The following is a 17402-nucleotide window of genomic DNA, read 5'->3' as shown; positions in this document are numbered from 1 at the left end:
GTTAATTTAAAGAAAAACTTAGCCCACAATCATTATCAATCCCTTAACTGCGATGTCACACAGCAGAGTTCTCCTCACACGGAACAGTGTGATCTCCTGGGAGATGCAAAAAACCAGATTAAAAACCCAGGCCAATTGGGGGAAAAAATCTGGAAAATTCATCTTCGACCAACCAGACAATCGAAACTAGTCCAGGAGATCACACTGGTCGTATGCAGTGGTCTGCTGTGGCTTTTATCCCCACTCTCGGGCCTCGGTCTGCTCCTGCTCAGGTACGTCGCCGCTTTGCGGAAGAAGTTAGGAAAAACAAGGCAAAGCAACCCCTCCCTCCCCCACTTCACCGAACTCTCCCACTTACCAAACTCTTGTTTTCTCACTCTGAGCTGAAGCACTCCGAGCTACCAGCATTAGCTCTGGGTTTTTAAACTGGTGTTGCTCAGATAGCGTAGAAACTATCCCAAGGAGCTTTACAGTGTGGGGGAACAGAGATTAAAGCATGGAGGGAGAATTAAGAGAGGTGATCAAAAACATGGTCGGAAATATGGGTTTTGAGAAGGTTCTAAAAGTTGAAAGAAAGGTGAAGTGAAGGGGTTTAAAAAATAAATTTTGGGAAGTAGGGCTGAGGCGGCTGAAGGCTCTGCACCTCTGGGAGGATGGAATGGACAGAAAACCAGAGTCACAGGACCAGAGGTTGCAAAAAGGGATAGAAAACGAGATAAGGTCGGGTGAGACTATGGCGGGATATGAATTCAATGCATTCGGGGGACAGGAAGCCAACGTAGGTCAACGAAGATGGAGTGATGGATGATAACTTAATATGGTATAGGATGTGGGGGACTGAGTTTTGGACAAATGGGGATTTATGGAGGGTGGAGGCGGGAACGACAGCATGGAGAATGTTGGAGAAATAAAGCCTAGAGGTGACTGATAAAAATGTGAGTAAGGAGTTCAGTGGACGTGGGTAATATTGTGTAAGTAAAAGGTCTTGGTAATGGATTTGAAGAGTGAATCTGGGTTGAGCAGGGAGATAGGCCAAGATAGAACTTCACAAAGAGCTGTTGCTGCTGCAGCCATTGGGCTTGGCAGGTGATAAATTAAGTGCAGGTAGGGCCGCTTCGGTGAGGGGAAGAGAGTCATTGCTCATAAGCTCGGTTTCTTTCAGTTCCCGTGTGTTGGTAAATTCATCCATGTTGAAGTCATGGATAGCGAGGACCTTGTTCTTGAAGGATTGAACGTTCTAGAGGATGAAATAGAGCAGTGTGGTAATTGCTGGTCTACTGGTTAGGTTGGGGAAACAATGGAAAAGGGAAGCAGGATTGGGGCAAGTGCTGAGGAGGTGCGTCGGTTATGCGGGAGATTGAGCAGCCAGAGGCCTATAAAGGTCGGGAGTCGGGGAGTGCGAGGTGCGTCAGTAAGGCGGGAGATCGAGCAGCCAGAGGCCTATAAAGGCCAGCAGTCGGAAGTTGGGGAGTTCGAGGTGCGTTGGTGAGGCGGGAGATCGAGCAGCGGGAGTCCGGGGAGAGCGGAGCGGCCTATAAAGGCCAGCCGGTGCAGCTACAGCAGGGAGGCAAAAAAGAAGTAGAAAGAAATCGAAAGGTGACATCACAGCCAAAGGGGTAAGTGATTAGCTGGTAATTGCTAAGTTTTTTTTCTTTTATCAGTAAGGAACCTTTTAGCATTGTTGTTGCCAAATTAAGTTAACCTAAAGGTTAAGACATGGCAGGACAGCTCGGACATGTGTTATGCTCTTCCTATACTATGTGGGAAGCCAGGGACGCTTCCGGTGTCCCTGACGACTACGACTACGGGTGCGGGAAGTGATCCGCCTCCAGCTCCTGATGGACCCCATTGCGGTACAGGAGCTGTGGGTGGATTCACTCTGGAGCATCCACGATGCTGAGAATGACGTGAATAGCACGTTTAGTGAGTTGGTCTTAGCGCAGGTTAAAGGTACACAGCCAGATAGGGGATGGGTGACCAACAGGAAGAGCAGTGGAAGGAAGGTAGGGCAGGGGTCCTACGGTCATCCCCTTGCAAAACAGATACACCGCTTTGGGTATTGTTGAGGGGGATGACTCAACAGGGGAAGAAGGCAGCAGCAGCCAAGTTCATGGCACCGTGGGTGGCTCTGCTGCACAGGAGGGCAGGAAAAAGAGTAGGAGAGCTATAGTGATAGGGGATTCGATTGTAAGGGGAATAGATAGGCATTTCTGCAGCCGCAACCGAGACTCCAGGATGGTATGTTGCGTCCCTGGTGCAAGGGTCAAGGATGTCTCTGAGCGGGTGCAGGACATTCTGAAAAGGGAGGGTGAACAGCCAGTTATCGTGGTGCGTATAAGTACCAACGATTTCGGTAAAAAAACGGGATGAGGTCCTACGAGACGAATTTAAGGAGCTAGGAGCGAAATTCGAAATTAGGACCTCAAAAGTAGTAATCTCAGGATTGCTACCAGTGCCACGTGCTAGTCAGAGTAGGAATCGCAGGATAGCTCAGATAAATACATGGCTTGAGGAGTGGCGCAAGAGGGAGGGATTCAAATTCCTGGGACATTGGAACTGGTTCTGGGGGAGGTGGGACCAGTACAAACCGGACGGTCTGCACCTCGGCAGGACCGGAACCAATGTCCTAGGGGGAGTGTTTGTTAGTGCTGTTGGGGAGGAGTTAAACTAATATGGCAGGGGGATGGGAACCAATGCAGGGAGACAGAGGGAAATAAAATGGAGGCAGAAGCAAAAGATAGAAAGGAGAATAGTAAAAGTGGAGTGCAGAGAAACCCAAGGCAAGAAACAAAAAGGGCCACATTACAGCAAAATTCTAAAGGGGCAAAGTATGTTAAAAAGACAAGCCTGAAGACTCTGTGCCTCAATGCGAGGAGTATTCGGAATAAGGTGGACGAATTAACTGCGCAGATAGCAGTTAACGGATGTGATGTAATTGTCATCACGGAGACATGGCTCCAGGGTGACCAAGGCTGGGAACTCAACATCCAGGGGTATTCAACATTTAGGAAGGATAGACAGAGGCAAAGGAGGTGGGGTGGCGTTGCTAGTTAAAGAGAAAATTAATGCAGTAGTAAGGAGGGATATTAGCCTGGATGATGTGGAATCGGTATGGGTGGAGCTGCGGAATACCAAAGGGCAGAAAACGCTAGTGGGAGTTGTGTACAGGCCACCAAACAGTAATAGAGAGGTTGGGGACAGCATTAACCAAGAAATAAGGAATGTGTGCAATAAAGGTACAGCAGTTATCATAGGTGACTTTAATCTACATATTGATTGGGCTAACCAAACTGGTAGCAATGCGGTGGAGGAGGATTTCCTGGAGTGTATTAGGGCTGGTTTTCTTGACCAATATGTCGAGGAACCAACTAGAGAGCTGGCCATCCTAGACTGAGTGATGTGTAATGAAAAGGGACTAATTAGCAATCTTGTGCGAGGCCCCTTGGGGAAGAGTGACCATAATATGGTAGAATTATTTTTTAAGATGGAGAGTGACACAGTTAATTCGGAAACTAGGGTCCTGAACTTAAGGCAAGGTAACTTCGACGATATGAGGCGTGAATTGGCTAGAAAAGACTGACAAAGGATACTTAAAGGGTTGACGGTGGTTAAGCAATGGCAAACATTTAAAGATCACATGGATGAACTTCAGCATTGTACATCCCTGTTTGGAGTAAAATAAAACAGGGAAGGAGGCTCAACCGTGGCTAACAAGGGAAATTAAGGATAGTATTAAAACCAAGGAAGAGGCATATAAAAAAAGCAACAAAAATGAGCAAAAAAACATAGAAAAAGCAAGAAACCTGAGGACTGGGAGAAATTTAGAATTCAACAGAGGAGGACTAAGGGTTTAATTAAGAGGGGGAAAATAGAGTACGAGAGGAAGTTTGCAGGGAACATAAAAACTGACTGCAAAAGTTTCTATAAATATGTGAAGAGAAAAAGATTAGTGAAGACAAATGTAGGTAACACCACTTTTTAAAAAAGGAGGGAAGAGAGAAAACAGGTAATTTTCGACCGGTTAGCCTGACATCAGTAGTGGGGAAAATGTTGGAATCAATCATTAAGGATGAAATAGCAGCGCATTTGGAAAGCAGTGACAGGATCGGTCCAAGTCAGCATGGATTTATGAAAGGGTAATCATGCTTGACGAATCTTATGGAATTTTCTGGAATTGTAACTAGCAGAGTGGACAAGGGAGAACCAGTGGATGTGGTGTATTTGGACTTTCAAAAGGCTTTTGACAAGGTCCTGCACAAGAGATTGGTGTGCAAAATCAAAGCACATGGTATTGGGGGTAATGTACTGACATGGATAGAGAACTGGTTGGCAGACAGGAAGCAGAGAGTCGGGATAAACGGGTCATTTTCAGAATGGAAGGCAGTGACTAGTGGAGTGTCACAGGTCTCAGTGCTGGGACGCCAGCTCTTTACAATATACATTAATGATTTAGATGAAGGAATTGAGTGTAATATCTCCAAGTTTGCAGATGACACTAAACTGGGTGGTGGTGTGAGCTGTGAGAAGGACGCTAAGAGGCTGCAGGGTGACTTGGACAGGTTAGGTGAGTGGGCAAATGCATGGCAGATGCAGTATAATGTGGATAAATGTGAGGTTATCCATTTTGGGGGCAAAAACACGAAGGCAGAATATTATCTGAATGGCGGCAGATTAGGAAAAGGGGAGGTGCAACGAGACCTGCGTGTCATGGTTCATCAGTCATTGAAAGTTAGCATGCAGTACAGCAGGTAGGTGGTGAAGGCAAATGCTATGTTGGCCTTCACAGATAGGGGATTTGAGTATTGGAGTAGAAAGGTCTTACTGCAGTTTTACACCTGGATTACCTCACCTGGATTATTGTGTTCAGTTTTAGTCTCCTAATCTGAGGAAGGGCGTTCTCGCTATTGAGGGAGTGCAGCGAAGGTTTACCAAACTGATTCCAGGGATGGCTGGACTGTCATATGGGAAGAGACTGGATCAACTGGGCCTTTATTCACTGGAGTTTAGAAGGATGAGAGGGGATCTCATAGAAATGTATAAGATTCTGACGGGACTGGACAGGTTAGATGCGGGAAGAATGTTCCTGATGTTGGGGAAGTCCAGAACCAGGGGACATAGTCTTAGGCTAAGGGGTAGGCCATTTAGGACTGAGCTGAGGAGAAACTTCTTCACTCAGAGAGTTGTTAACCTGTGGAATTCCCTACCACAGAGAGTTGTTGATGCTAGTTCATTGGATATATTCAAGAGGGAGTTAGATATGGCCCTTACGGCTAAAGAGATCAAGGGGTATAGAGACAAAGCAGGAAAGGGGTTCTGAGGGAATGATCAGCCATGATCTTATTGAATGGCGATGCAGGCTCGAAGGGCCGAATGGCCTACTCCTGCACCTATTTTCTATGTTTGCTTCAGTTAACCAGTGAGACCTATGTTTCTAAATTAATTTGAGGAATGGGCTGGGTGGGATGTTCACTGGGAGCAGAGGGCGAGACAATTTTTTAGATTGCTGCTCTGGGAGAATCAGTGACTGGCACCATGATTGACATGGTTGAGAATACTAAGGGAGGCCGTGGGCTTATTCAAGAGGGATTTGAACCTGGATGGTGGCAGAAGAGAAATTGAGCTGAGGAGTAGTTTTGATTGAAAGGAGAATTAAGGCGGGGTCTGGTGTCCGGGGAAAGAAAGAACAAGGCAATAGTGCAGGGTAGCGCTATGGGTAACCAGAGTGATGGGAAAGGACAGAGTATACAAACATAAGAACACCAGCAAATGGGGTCAAAGTAGGGGAAAATGGTAAAAAGACAAAATTAAAGGCTCTTTATCTGAATACACACAGCATTCGTAACAAGATAGATGAATTGATGGCACAAATAGAAATAAATGGATATGATCTGATAGCCATTACAGAGACGTGGTTACAAGGTGACCAAAGCTGGGAGCTGAATATTCAGGGGTAGACATTTTAGGAGATATTTCATAATTCTCAAAGATATATTCCATTGAGAAAGAAAAACTCTACTAAAAGGATGAACCCTCCATGGCTATCTAAGGAATTTAAGGATGGTATTAAATTGAAAGAAAAGGCACACAATGTTGCGAAGATTAGTGGTAGGGCAGAAGATTGAGAATATTTTAGAAATCAGCTAAGGATGACTTAAAAAGACTAAAGAGGAAGACTCTGTTATTTCCTATGCCCTCTCGACAATGACATGGTCATGTCTGACCATTTTTCTGGATCCTTGACCACCCTCATTCAACTACCCCTGTCAATCCCACTTTCTTCTGCATCTGCTCATGGAAAAGCTGTACCCAAAGTTGCTTACAGCTGCATTTTCAAACTGCTTGGGCCTCTGGCCCTCCATTTGCCACAAAACCTCTTTAGCTGTGGTCTACTCCCTTACCTCTACCTTTGATGCCCTTATCCCCAACAAAACCTTCACTGTCTTCCGTTCCAATTGTTCCCCCAATATGACCATCTTCACTCACTCAAGTTGAGCATATCTGACGCACAACTAGCTTAGCCATCTATCACAACAGCTGGCTCGACCATGTTATACTCTACCGGGCTTCAATCTCCCTTGCCAGTGCAAACCACTTCGCTAGGATCATCTTGGAGAACAAAAAATAAACTTCAGCTTAATTTCTCCACTACAAATGCCTCCAAAAAACCCTCCTCTTTATCTCTTGCACCTTGATCTGTAACATGTTTGGAGCTTATGAACTTTTTTGTCATGAAGATGGAGACTATCCACTTAGTTGCCTCTGCTGCTTCCCCCCTTCCCCAAGCCGCCAGCCTAACCCTGTACTGGTCCTCCATCTCTAGCACATAGCTTATGCTATTTCCTTGGGTCCCTGACAGCAACCAGCTCCCAGCCCAATTCTCACCCACCATCCTCGACGTCATTTCTGCCTGCTTTGGGCGGAAGACCGATTTCCAATATTAAAATGAGGCACAGCCTTTAAAATTCACCGCTTCAGGGGGAAGATGTGAGTGTATAGGTAATACATAAAATTAAGCAGATTTTAAATGTAATTGTAAAGGGATGGATTTACAATGTTTTGCAAGTTCAGTGGGAGAGCTGCGGAAACCCTGACAAACGGTGTAAGTGGTGCTTACAATACGTTTCTGGGAATTCTGTAGCTCTTCCGTTGAAGTTAACAATGGACAAGTGAGAACCGCCACAGAAATTCACCCTAAAGTCTCAAACTGAAAAATTAAATTCGTCATATTCATGGACTGAAAGCAAATTGAACCAGTGAAATGAGTGATGAGAATGAAATTTACAGTTGATGACTTGATTTAATGTGTAACTGGGCAACCACTGAGGAAAAACCTGCCAGAAACAACACGAAAATGTATTTAAGTGATATTTATCCTTTTTTATAATGCAGATCAATTCACTGCAATTACTGTTAAGCTGGAAGGCAACCACCGAGAATAGCCAGTAGAACATAATATCCATGAATCTGTTAACTGATGTTTTTATTTGTTTTCCATGCTGACAATAATCAGCTGGAACAATGGCCATGGAACTGATGCCTCAGGCTGACAGATGTAGTTCCTGAGCTCTGTGAATCCCATGGCCATGCAGGGAAATTTTTTTTAAAGTAGTGGGGTGGGGTAAAGACTCTTAAGTGCCTGTAAATACCTCATAGTGATATCAATTGGGTCGCCTGCTGCTGCAGGTCTGGTCGGCTCGACGCTGACAAATCCGCCTGTGAGAAAGGCGTGTGGGAGCAAGTTGACAGGGGGTTCCCAACCCGCTGTCAAAAAAAAAACTTTCTCGCCCAACCCACCAACGATCGTGCCCGCTACCACCATGGGAAATTCAGCCCTTGGAGTCAGTTCAACAATGCTAGTCTTGGGACCCCAAGGAAATTATAAAAAGGTTAGCTTAACAATTCTAGATTAGCTGAACCCAAGGATATATTGTGCCAGAGATTCTATGCCAACACTTTTTTTCCAAATTCATTCCATTTGTTTTCCTTTTTAGCAGCTGTAGCTTTCAAGGTTGCATCTTTATCTTTTGATAACAACAAACTGTCCTTTGTGAATTCAATGTTTTTTCCAGCATTTAATCACAAACACTTTTTCGTCTGGATACGTTTACCCCTCGACCAGATTCCATGTACTGTTTCCAAGTGTTTGGATCCTTTTAACATCCGGCCACACTAACAATATTGCTTTGTTTTCCTTTTAGCACTTATACCCGGGGCCCTTTTGGTCCATATCTCAGAGAGCCCCCCTTGGTGGTCTTTTTATCCCACTGGCCAGTTTTCCTAAACATCCTGGGGTCCGACCTCCCTTTTAACAGAAGAACATAAGAACATAAGAATTAGGAACAGGAGTAGGCAATCTAGCCCCTCGAGCCTGCTCCGCCATTCAACAAGATCATGGCTGATCTGGCCGTGTACTCAGCTCCACTTACCCGCCCGCTCCGCGTAACCTTTAATTCCCTTATTGGTTAAAAATCTATCTGTGATTTGAATACATTCAATGAGCTAGCCTCAACTGCTTCCTTGGGCAGAGAATTCCACAGATTCACAACCCTCTGGGAGAAGAAATTCCTTCTCAACTCGGTTTTAAATTGGCTCCCCCGTATTTTGAGGCTGTGCCCCCTAGTTCTAGTCTCCCTGACCAGTGGAAACAACCTCTCTGCTTCTATCTTGTCTATCCCTTTCATTATTTTAAATGTTTCTATAAGATCACCCCTCATTCTTCTGAGCTCCAGCGAGTAAAAACCCAGTCCACTCAATCTATCATCATAAGGTAACTCTCTCATCTCCGGAATCAGCCTAGTGAATCGTCTCTGTACCCACTCCAAAGCTAGTATATCCTTCCTTAAGTAAGGTGACCAAAACTGCATGCAGTACTCCAGGTGTGGCCTCACCAATGCCCTATACTGTTGCAGCAGGACCTCCTGCTTTTGTACTCCATCCCTCTCGCAATGAAGGCCAACATTCCATTCGCCTTCCTGATTACCTGCTGCACCTGGGATTCATGCACAAGGACCCCCAGGTCCCTCTGCACCGCAGCATGTTGTAATTTCTCCCCATTCAAATAATAGTCCCTTTTACTGTGTTTTTTTCAAGGTGGATGACCTCACATTTTCCAACATTGTATTCCATCTGCCAAACCTTAGCCCATTCGCTTAACCTATCTAAATCTCTTTGCAGCCTTTGTGTCCTCTACACAACCCGCTTTCCCACTAATCTTTGTGTCATCTGCAAATTTTGTTACACTACACTCTGTCCCCTCTTCCAGGTCATCTATGTATATTGTAAACCGTTGTGGTCCCAGCACCGATCCCTGCGGCACACCACTAACCACCGATTTCCAACCCGAAAAGGACCCATTTATCCCGACTCTCTGCTTTCTGTTAGCCAGCCAATTCTCTATCCATGCTAATACATTTCCTCTGACTCTGCGTACTTTTATCTTCTGCAGTTACCTTTTGTGTGGCACCTTATCGAATGCCTTTTGGAAATCTAAATACACCACATCCATCAGTACACCTCTAACCACCATGCTCGTTATATCCTCAAAGAATTCCAGTAAATTAGTTAAACATGATTTCCCCTTCATGAATCCATGTTGCGTCTGCTTGATTGCACTATTCCTATCTAGATGTCCTGCTATTTCTTCCTTAATGATAGCTTCAAGCATTTTCCCCACTACAGATGTTAAACTAACCGGCCTATAGTTACCTGCCTTTTGTCTGCCCCCTTTTTTAAACAGAGGCGTTACATTAGCTGCTTTCCAATCCGCTGGTACCTCCCCAGAGTCCAGAGAATTTTGGTAGATTATAACGAATGCATCTGCTATAACTTCCGCCATCTCTTTTAATACCCTGGGATGCATTTCATCCGGACCAGGGGACTTGTCTACCTTGAGTCCCATTAGCCTGTCCAGCACTACCCCCTTAGTGATAGTGATTATCTCAAGGTCTCTCCCTTCTCACATTCCCGTGACCAGCAATTTTTGGCATGGTTTTTGTGTCCTCCACTGTGAAGACCGAAGCAAAATAATTGTTTAAGGTCTCAGCCGTTTCCACATTTCCCATTACTAAATCCCCCTTCTCGTCTTCTAAGGGACCAACATTTACTTTAGTCACTCTCTCCCATTTTATATATCGGTAAAAGCTTTTACTATCTGTTTTTCTGTTTTGCGCAAGTTTACTTTCGTAATCTATTTTTCTTTTCTTTATTGTTTTCTTAGTCATTCTTTGCTGTTGTTTAAAATTTTCCTAATCTTCTAGTTTCCCACCAACCTTGGCCACCTTATACGAATTGGTTTTTAATTTGATACTCCTTTATTTCCTTGGTTATCCACGGCTGGTTATCCCTTCTCTTACCGCCCTTCTTTTTCATTGGAATATATTTTTGTTGAGCGCTATGAAAGAGCTCCTTAAATGTCCTCCACTGTTCCTCAATTGTGCCACCGTTTAATCTGTGTTTCCTGTCTACTTCAGCCAACTCTGCCCTCATCCCACTGTAGTCCCCTTTGTTTAAGCATAGTACGCTCGTTTGAGACACTACTTCCTCACCCTCAATCTGTATTACAAATTTAACCATACTGTAATCACTCATTCCGAGAAGATCTTTTACTAGGAGATCGTTTATTATTCCTGTCTCATTACACAGGACCAGATCTAAGATAGCTTGCTCCCTTGTAGGTTCTGTAACATACTGTTCTAAGAAACAATCCCGTATGCATTCTATGAATTCCTCCTCTAGGCTACCCCGTGCGATTTGATTTGACCAATCGATATGTAGGTTAAAATCCCCCATGATTACTGCTGTTCCTTTTTCACATGCCTCCATTATTCCCTTGATTATTGTCCGCCCCACTGTGAAGTTATTATTTGGGGGGCCTATAAACTACGCCCACCAGTGACTTTTTCCCCTTACTATCTCTAATCTCCACCCACAATGATTCAACATTTTGTTCATTAGAGCCAATATCATCTCTCACAACTGCCCTGATATCATCCTTTATTAACAGAGCTACCCCACTTCCTTTCCCTTCTTGTCTATCTTTCCGAATTGTCAGATACCCCTGTATGTTTAATTCCCAGTCTTGGCCACACTGCAACCACGTTTCTGTAATGGCCACCAAATCATACCCATTTGTAATGATTTATGCCGTCAACTCGTTTACTTTATTTCGAATGCTGCGTGCGTTTAGGTAGAGTGTTTTAACACTAGTTTTTGACCCCTCCTGCAGCCCCTTTATTTTCATACATATTGTCCCTTCCTATCACCTTGTGGTTTACACTTACCCCAGTGTTACTCTGCTCTGTTGCCTCCTGCCTTTTGCATTCTTTCTTGGGGTCCTGTTCATCTGAGCTGTCACCCACTCTAACTAGCTCAGAGTCTTCTCCTGGGTTCCGAATACTCCTTGCATTGAGGCACCGAGCTTTCATGCTTGCCTTTTTATTACACTTTGACCCTTAGAATTTTGCTGTACAGTGGTCCTTTTTGTTTTTTGCCTTGGGTTTCTCTGCCCTCCACTTTTACTCATCTCCTTTCTGTCTTTTGCTTTTGTCTCCATTTTGTTTCCCTCTGTCTCCCTGCATTGGTTCCCATCCCCCTGCCATATTAGTTTAACTCCTCCCCAACAGCACAAGCAAACAGTCCCCCCAGGACATTGGTTCCGGTTCAGCCCAGGTGCAGACCATCCGGTTTGTGCTGGTCCCACCTCCCCCAGAACCGGTTCCAATGCCCCAGGAATTTGAATCCCTCCCTGCTGCACTACTGCTCAAGCCACGTATTCATCTGAGCTATCCTGCGATTCCTACTCTGACTACCTCGTGGCACTGGTAGCAATCCCGAGATTACTACTTTTGAGATCCGACGTTTTAATTTTGCTCCTAGCTCCTTAAATTTGTCTTGTAGGACCTCATTCCTTTTTTTTTACCTATATCGTTGGTACCAGTGTGCACCACGACAACTGGCTGTTCTCCCTCCCTTTTCAGAATGTCCTGCACCCGCTCCGAGAAATCCTTGACCCTCGCACCAGGGAGGCAACATACCATCCTGGGGTCTCTGTTGCGGCTGCAGAAACGCCTATCTATTCCCCTTACCGTTGAATCCCCTATCACTGTCGCTCTCCCACTCTTTTTCCTGCCCTCCTGTGCAGCAGAGCCAGCCATGGTGCCATGAACTTGGCTGCTGCTGTCCTCCCCTGATGAGTCATCCCCCTCAACAGTACTCAGAGGTGTATCTGTTTTGCAGGGGGATGACCGCAGGGGACTCCTGCACTACCTTCCTTTCACTGCTCTTCCTGCTGGTCTTCCATTCCCTATCTGGCTGTAGACCCTTCACCTGCGGTAAGACCAACTCGCTACACGTGATACTCACGTCGTTCCCAGCATCGTGGATGCTCCAGAATAAATCCACTCTCAGCTCCTGTTCCGCAACGCAGACCGTCAGGAGCTGGAGGCGGATACACTTCCCGCACCCGTAGTCGTCAGGGACACCAGAAGTGTCCCTGAGTTCCCACATGATACAGGAGGAGCATATCACGTTACCGAGCTCTCCTGCCATGACTTAACCCTTCGATACACCTTAAATTGGCAACAACAATGCTAAAGTTTACTCACTGGTTGTATTCCTTCTTTTTCAGGTAATACATCTGTCCCCAACCTTGGTTTTCGTCCTTCTGTGGTTCGCTGTAACTTTGTTCTGCAGATTACCCCCTTCTAGTTCTTTATACAGATTACCTCCTCCCCATCAATACTACAGCTGCAGGTGGTACAAAAACATGTTCACTGCCATTCAGCTGTCACATCATCCAGGTCAGAGGGTCTGTACTCTGCTCGCAGCGCCAAATGTAGGGTAAAAGAAAGGCTTCTCTCCCTCGGGGCGGACTATCTGATATAGATAATTGACACCTCGCCCGTTGCCCTCAGTATAGCAATCACTGAAGTAAACAAACAAAATCTTAGGTTCAACTGGCTTTATTTTGAGCAATGCAAGGGAAGGTTCAGTCAGGGAACCTTCAACATTCATGAGGTTTTGAGTATAATTTATACAGGCTTTGGAGAGGAGCTACCCTCCTACAAAATAATTGATAGATCTATTGCTATCAGTGGAGTTACATTGATTTGTTGACTCTTATCAGACTAGTTCTGAGTGGTGTATGCAACTGTCCATCTCCCATCATTGTGTTGTTCCATTATTTGCCCTTTGCCCCAGTCTGCACGTCGCCTAAAGTTCTCAAAATACTGGCTGTCTTATCTCTTCCTCGGAGACTTCTAATCAAAATTGTAACTGCTGACTTGTATGTTACTAAGGTTAAGGATACAGTTTTAACGCGTTATAAGTGTGCTATACCTACATAAGCAAGTGTTACATACTGTTAGATCTCTTAAATTCCAATGAAATACGAACTCCGATTGTAGTTTTAATGTCACTTTATTTTGGCAGACAGCAACAAGCTCTTGGCTTTAAGCCAGGTCTTTGTCCTTCTGAGACCACATGGTCAAAATGGCTGTACTTATACCTGGTGCAATTTACAGAAAAGAACTCGCCGCCTTTGACCTTATTGGCTCATTTGATAGTCTTTTAACCTTTAATTGGCTCGCTACCCAAAGGTCCTAAAATGTCAAGTTGATTGATGACTTAATGCAATGTGCTCAGTCGCACGTAGACATGGGAGTCTGTGTTTTCTCAACCTGTCTAAATGCAGCCTGTTTGAATTCTCTATCACATACATAGGCAATTTCTCAGACCCCCCTAATACTGATTAGTTCACCACCTTTCTGTCTGCTACAATTTATCCCTTACAGTGTGCATTTATTTTTTCTTTGCATGTATAGACTACGTAATATAATTGGTCAGATTGACCTTGCTAACCTTTCAAACTGATTCATTGCTATTTATCTTCTCAGTGATGACATTGGAGTAACCCAAGTAGATTGGTTTGTCAGTTCAGGTCTTGAAATCCATATTTGAGTAACAGCCTATAGAGAGCTTTGCTTTCTAATAGTTAAGTCTGCCTCTTACTATTAGAAGCCAAGATATATATGCATATAGCCAACATCTTGTGGCATGTGCCATTTTTGTTTTCATATATATTTAGAAGTCGAGACCAAGTTGGGTGGAGGAGCATTTTTCTTCACATGGGGCGGGGTAGCAGGGAATCGTTGAAGAGCTTAGACAGTCCACAATTCCTCTTGTGTAAGGGGGAGCTTCTTTGGGCTGGACTGAATATCTGCTTGGGAGAGATTGGTGTTGGAAGCAATATGTACTCTGGCAGGGGGAGAACGGGAAGCCATGGTGGCAGAGTAGGTTCCAGCTCACCAGTGGCTGGTAGCTTTGCTCACTGATGGGTGCTGCTTGCCGTAGTTTGGTTTCAGCTGCATTGTGGGCTCCAGCAAGGTCACGATTCATGCTGAGTGAAACGACCATGCATTTTTCATTGAATGGTTTAGGTACGGGGTAGTTTGCTAGAGTCTTCAGTGATGCTGATGTTTTGACTGCAGTAATCTTTGTTTAAAATAACTTAAGTTTGGATGGTGACATAAATTACTTAAGTGGCTTATACAACATGGGAAAATTAGCCTGTTCTGTTTCAGCACTTTGTAATTTGCTTGTCTCCTGATATTGGACTTTAGTTCAGAGAAGTCCACCTAATTAGAAATACAAGGGTGGCATGATGCAACAACATTCTCCAACGGCCTACGTTATGAATTACTAGGTTTTGGATTCTCAATGATTTTAAAATCTCAGCACTTCCATTATGAGGTTGTGCCAAATGGAGACCAAATATTTTCCTTACGGAGGTGGAGGGAGAGTTACATGAACAGTTTTCACACATCTAGGGACTAGTCTAATGATTTATTTTGTTTTGGAGAATCACTTCCAGTAGCTGAATCATCAATAAATCAATAAACAGTAATAAATGCACTTGACTGTCTGTATGGAGGAAAGTATAGATGCTACAGTTTCTTAGCCCACAGATAGCTATCTATTTTGACCACCTGACACTTAAATTGGAGGCTGAGACAATACCTGAAAACCGCCTATTTTGGATGTGATGTGCTGCTCCAAGTTACATTTGAGTAAGCTGCTACCAACAACAAAACAAAGTACTGTAAAGTCAGAATTTTCTTCCTTTGATTTTAATATTTACTTGATTTAATTTTATAGAAAGGTGTTGGCTGTACCCAATTTGGCTTGATGATCTCTGTATCTATTGATTAGGTTATAGCTGCATTCATTGTTTTCTGTTACTCTATATTTTTCTCTCTGTTCTACAGGGTGCAAGAGAAGAAAGTGTCCACTTATTGCGGCGTTTCTATAAGGTAAGGCTGGAGATGATAAATCACATGATGTAATTCAGTGGAATTTTAATTTATTTACAGGCTGGAGTTAATGCAATGTATTCAAATGGTATAGAGCCCTGACACATGCCTCAATAAAGAATCATATTCTTAATTGGGTAAACTGAAAATATGGAAAAGTCAATATCCCCCTGCTGCATAAGGGGGAGAAAATATTTTTTTTCCAATTTTTTTTTTTTAGAGCGGCTTAATTTTAAAATCTGAGACTGGACAGTTCTAGTGCAATTTTGCAGCAAGTGTGGAAATGTATGAAATATTGACTGAGCAAATAATAGTTTAAAAGAGAATGAGTGCATCTTTTTAATTGTTAATCATTTATTATCTGTTGGGGTGTGGTTCTGACACTTCTGATGAACAATATAGGTAAGCCAGTATTTTCTTCAAAAACCACTTTTATGTACTAAAATGCACCAAATTTCTTTCGTTGTGGAAGAAAATGACATTTGGACAGCAAACTCCTTCATCTGTAGTGCTTGTATTGGAAGAGCGTAGAAACGTGAAAAAGAAAAATGAATGAGAAAATTTTCTGCACACTCAAAACTGTGGCAAGTGTAACGTGCAGGATGTTTTGTTAAACCAGAGGTGGGAAGGGAAAATTGGCAATAAAATTCATGATTGGTGCTGTGTGAAGAAAACCTTAAGGAAATCTTGGCAGAGTCTGTGGCTTCCATAGCTATTTACTTAACACTGTGGAGAAAGTCATTGTACTATGCCCTTAGGCAAGATTCCCTTTCTAAGGAGAAACATATTTATGTTTTGTAGTTCTTTGGAATTATTGGTTGGTTGTTTGGGGACAAATCTCTTGCTCTCTCAATCTCTCAATTTTTTTCTGTGTCCCCTCTGACTTTTTATTTGCCTTTCACTCTTGTTTCCTCCTTCATTCTCTCTCTTGCTCTCCTTCTATATCTATCTCCCTCCCTGCCCCCCCCCCCCCCCCCCACCTCACTCTCCTTGGAGGCTTGGGTGTCTGATACCCATAGAAATGACCTAGCCCATTGCTGAGTATTAAGGAGGGAGTGAAGCAAGATAACGGAACAGATGCAATTGAGAGTTAAGCTAGTGAAGGGGGTAGTGAGCTGTGTCAGCGATTTAAATGGCACACGTGATGATGATGAGCAATGAAGGTGAACATGATTAAAGAGAAATGACAATCCCATCTGCAAGAAGAGCAGAACCTCTTCAATGTTGAACATCCCTGGAAGAGAGGTGGTAGTGAATTAAAAACTAAAACCAAAGCAAAATAACGTGTGTGCTAGAAATCTGTACAGGGCCAGCAGGGCGGTCCACACTGGGGTCTATCGGCTTTTCATCTACCACACTCCTGGGCCACGGGAGAGCTCCTATTTTAAGCCAGATATACCATGCTTCCCTCCTCCTCTGCTATTCTGCTGTAATCATTTATCCCTCCTCTGGACCCATCATCTTGTTATCACACCTGCCCTCCACCCTATCAAAGACTTTATTCTTTCCCTATCCCCTTTTCACTGGCTCTGCACTTGCTTAAAAGCTGTTCGTCTCTAAGATCGTCCAGTTCTGATGAAGAGTCATCGACCTGAAACTTTAACTCTGTTTCTCCTTCCACAGCTGTTAACTGACCTGTTGAGCATTTCCAACATTTTCTGTTAATTATGTTCCTGTTTTAACATGTGCATGTTGCGCAAAGCAAGCTCTGCTGCTTGGCCAAGTAATGTCTATTTTGTTATTTCACTTTCTTACATAAACATTTTAACTGCTTTCTGCATGGCAAATTTCATAAATTCATTTTTTGAGTTTATTTTTTTTTTGGTTGGAATGATTTTGTGAGTATTTCTTTCTTTACTTGTCTAGCCTGTGGTTTGCACCCAATTCTAAATTTATTCTGCAAAAAATGGCATTAGTTTTTTTTATTCAGAGTCCTAGACATTTGGTTATTAAAATAAGACTAGTTCAGAAGTTTTCTTGCAATACCTTAATTTGATAAGTTTATTTATTAAATAGGCTGACCAAAATGGAATGCAACTTCCACTGAACTTTATTTATATAACGACTAATCTTTACTTTCTCTGGGCCAGATTT

General features: G+C 43.6%; 1 protein-coding gene across 1 annotated transcript in view; it reads left to right on the top strand.

Moving 5' to 3' along the window:
• The window catches only part of clec16a (C-type lectin domain containing 16A), a 287365-nt gene that overhangs the window by 136366 nt on the left and 133597 nt on the right, over positions 1-17402 (top strand). The window contains exon 16 of the mRNA XM_070901025.1: positions 15264-15308. Coding sequence (XP_070757126.1) covers positions 15264-15308 — 45 coding nt within the window. The remainder of the gene's footprint in view (positions 1-15263; positions 15309-17402) is intronic.

This window comes from Pristiophorus japonicus, chromosome 15 (assembly GCF_044704955.1).
Source record: "Pristiophorus japonicus isolate sPriJap1 chromosome 15, sPriJap1.hap1, whole genome shotgun sequence".
Lineage (NCBI taxonomy): Eukaryota > Metazoa > Chordata > Chondrichthyes > Pristiophoridae > Pristiophorus > Pristiophorus japonicus.
This window is presented reverse-complemented; position numbering and strand designations above follow the sequence as displayed.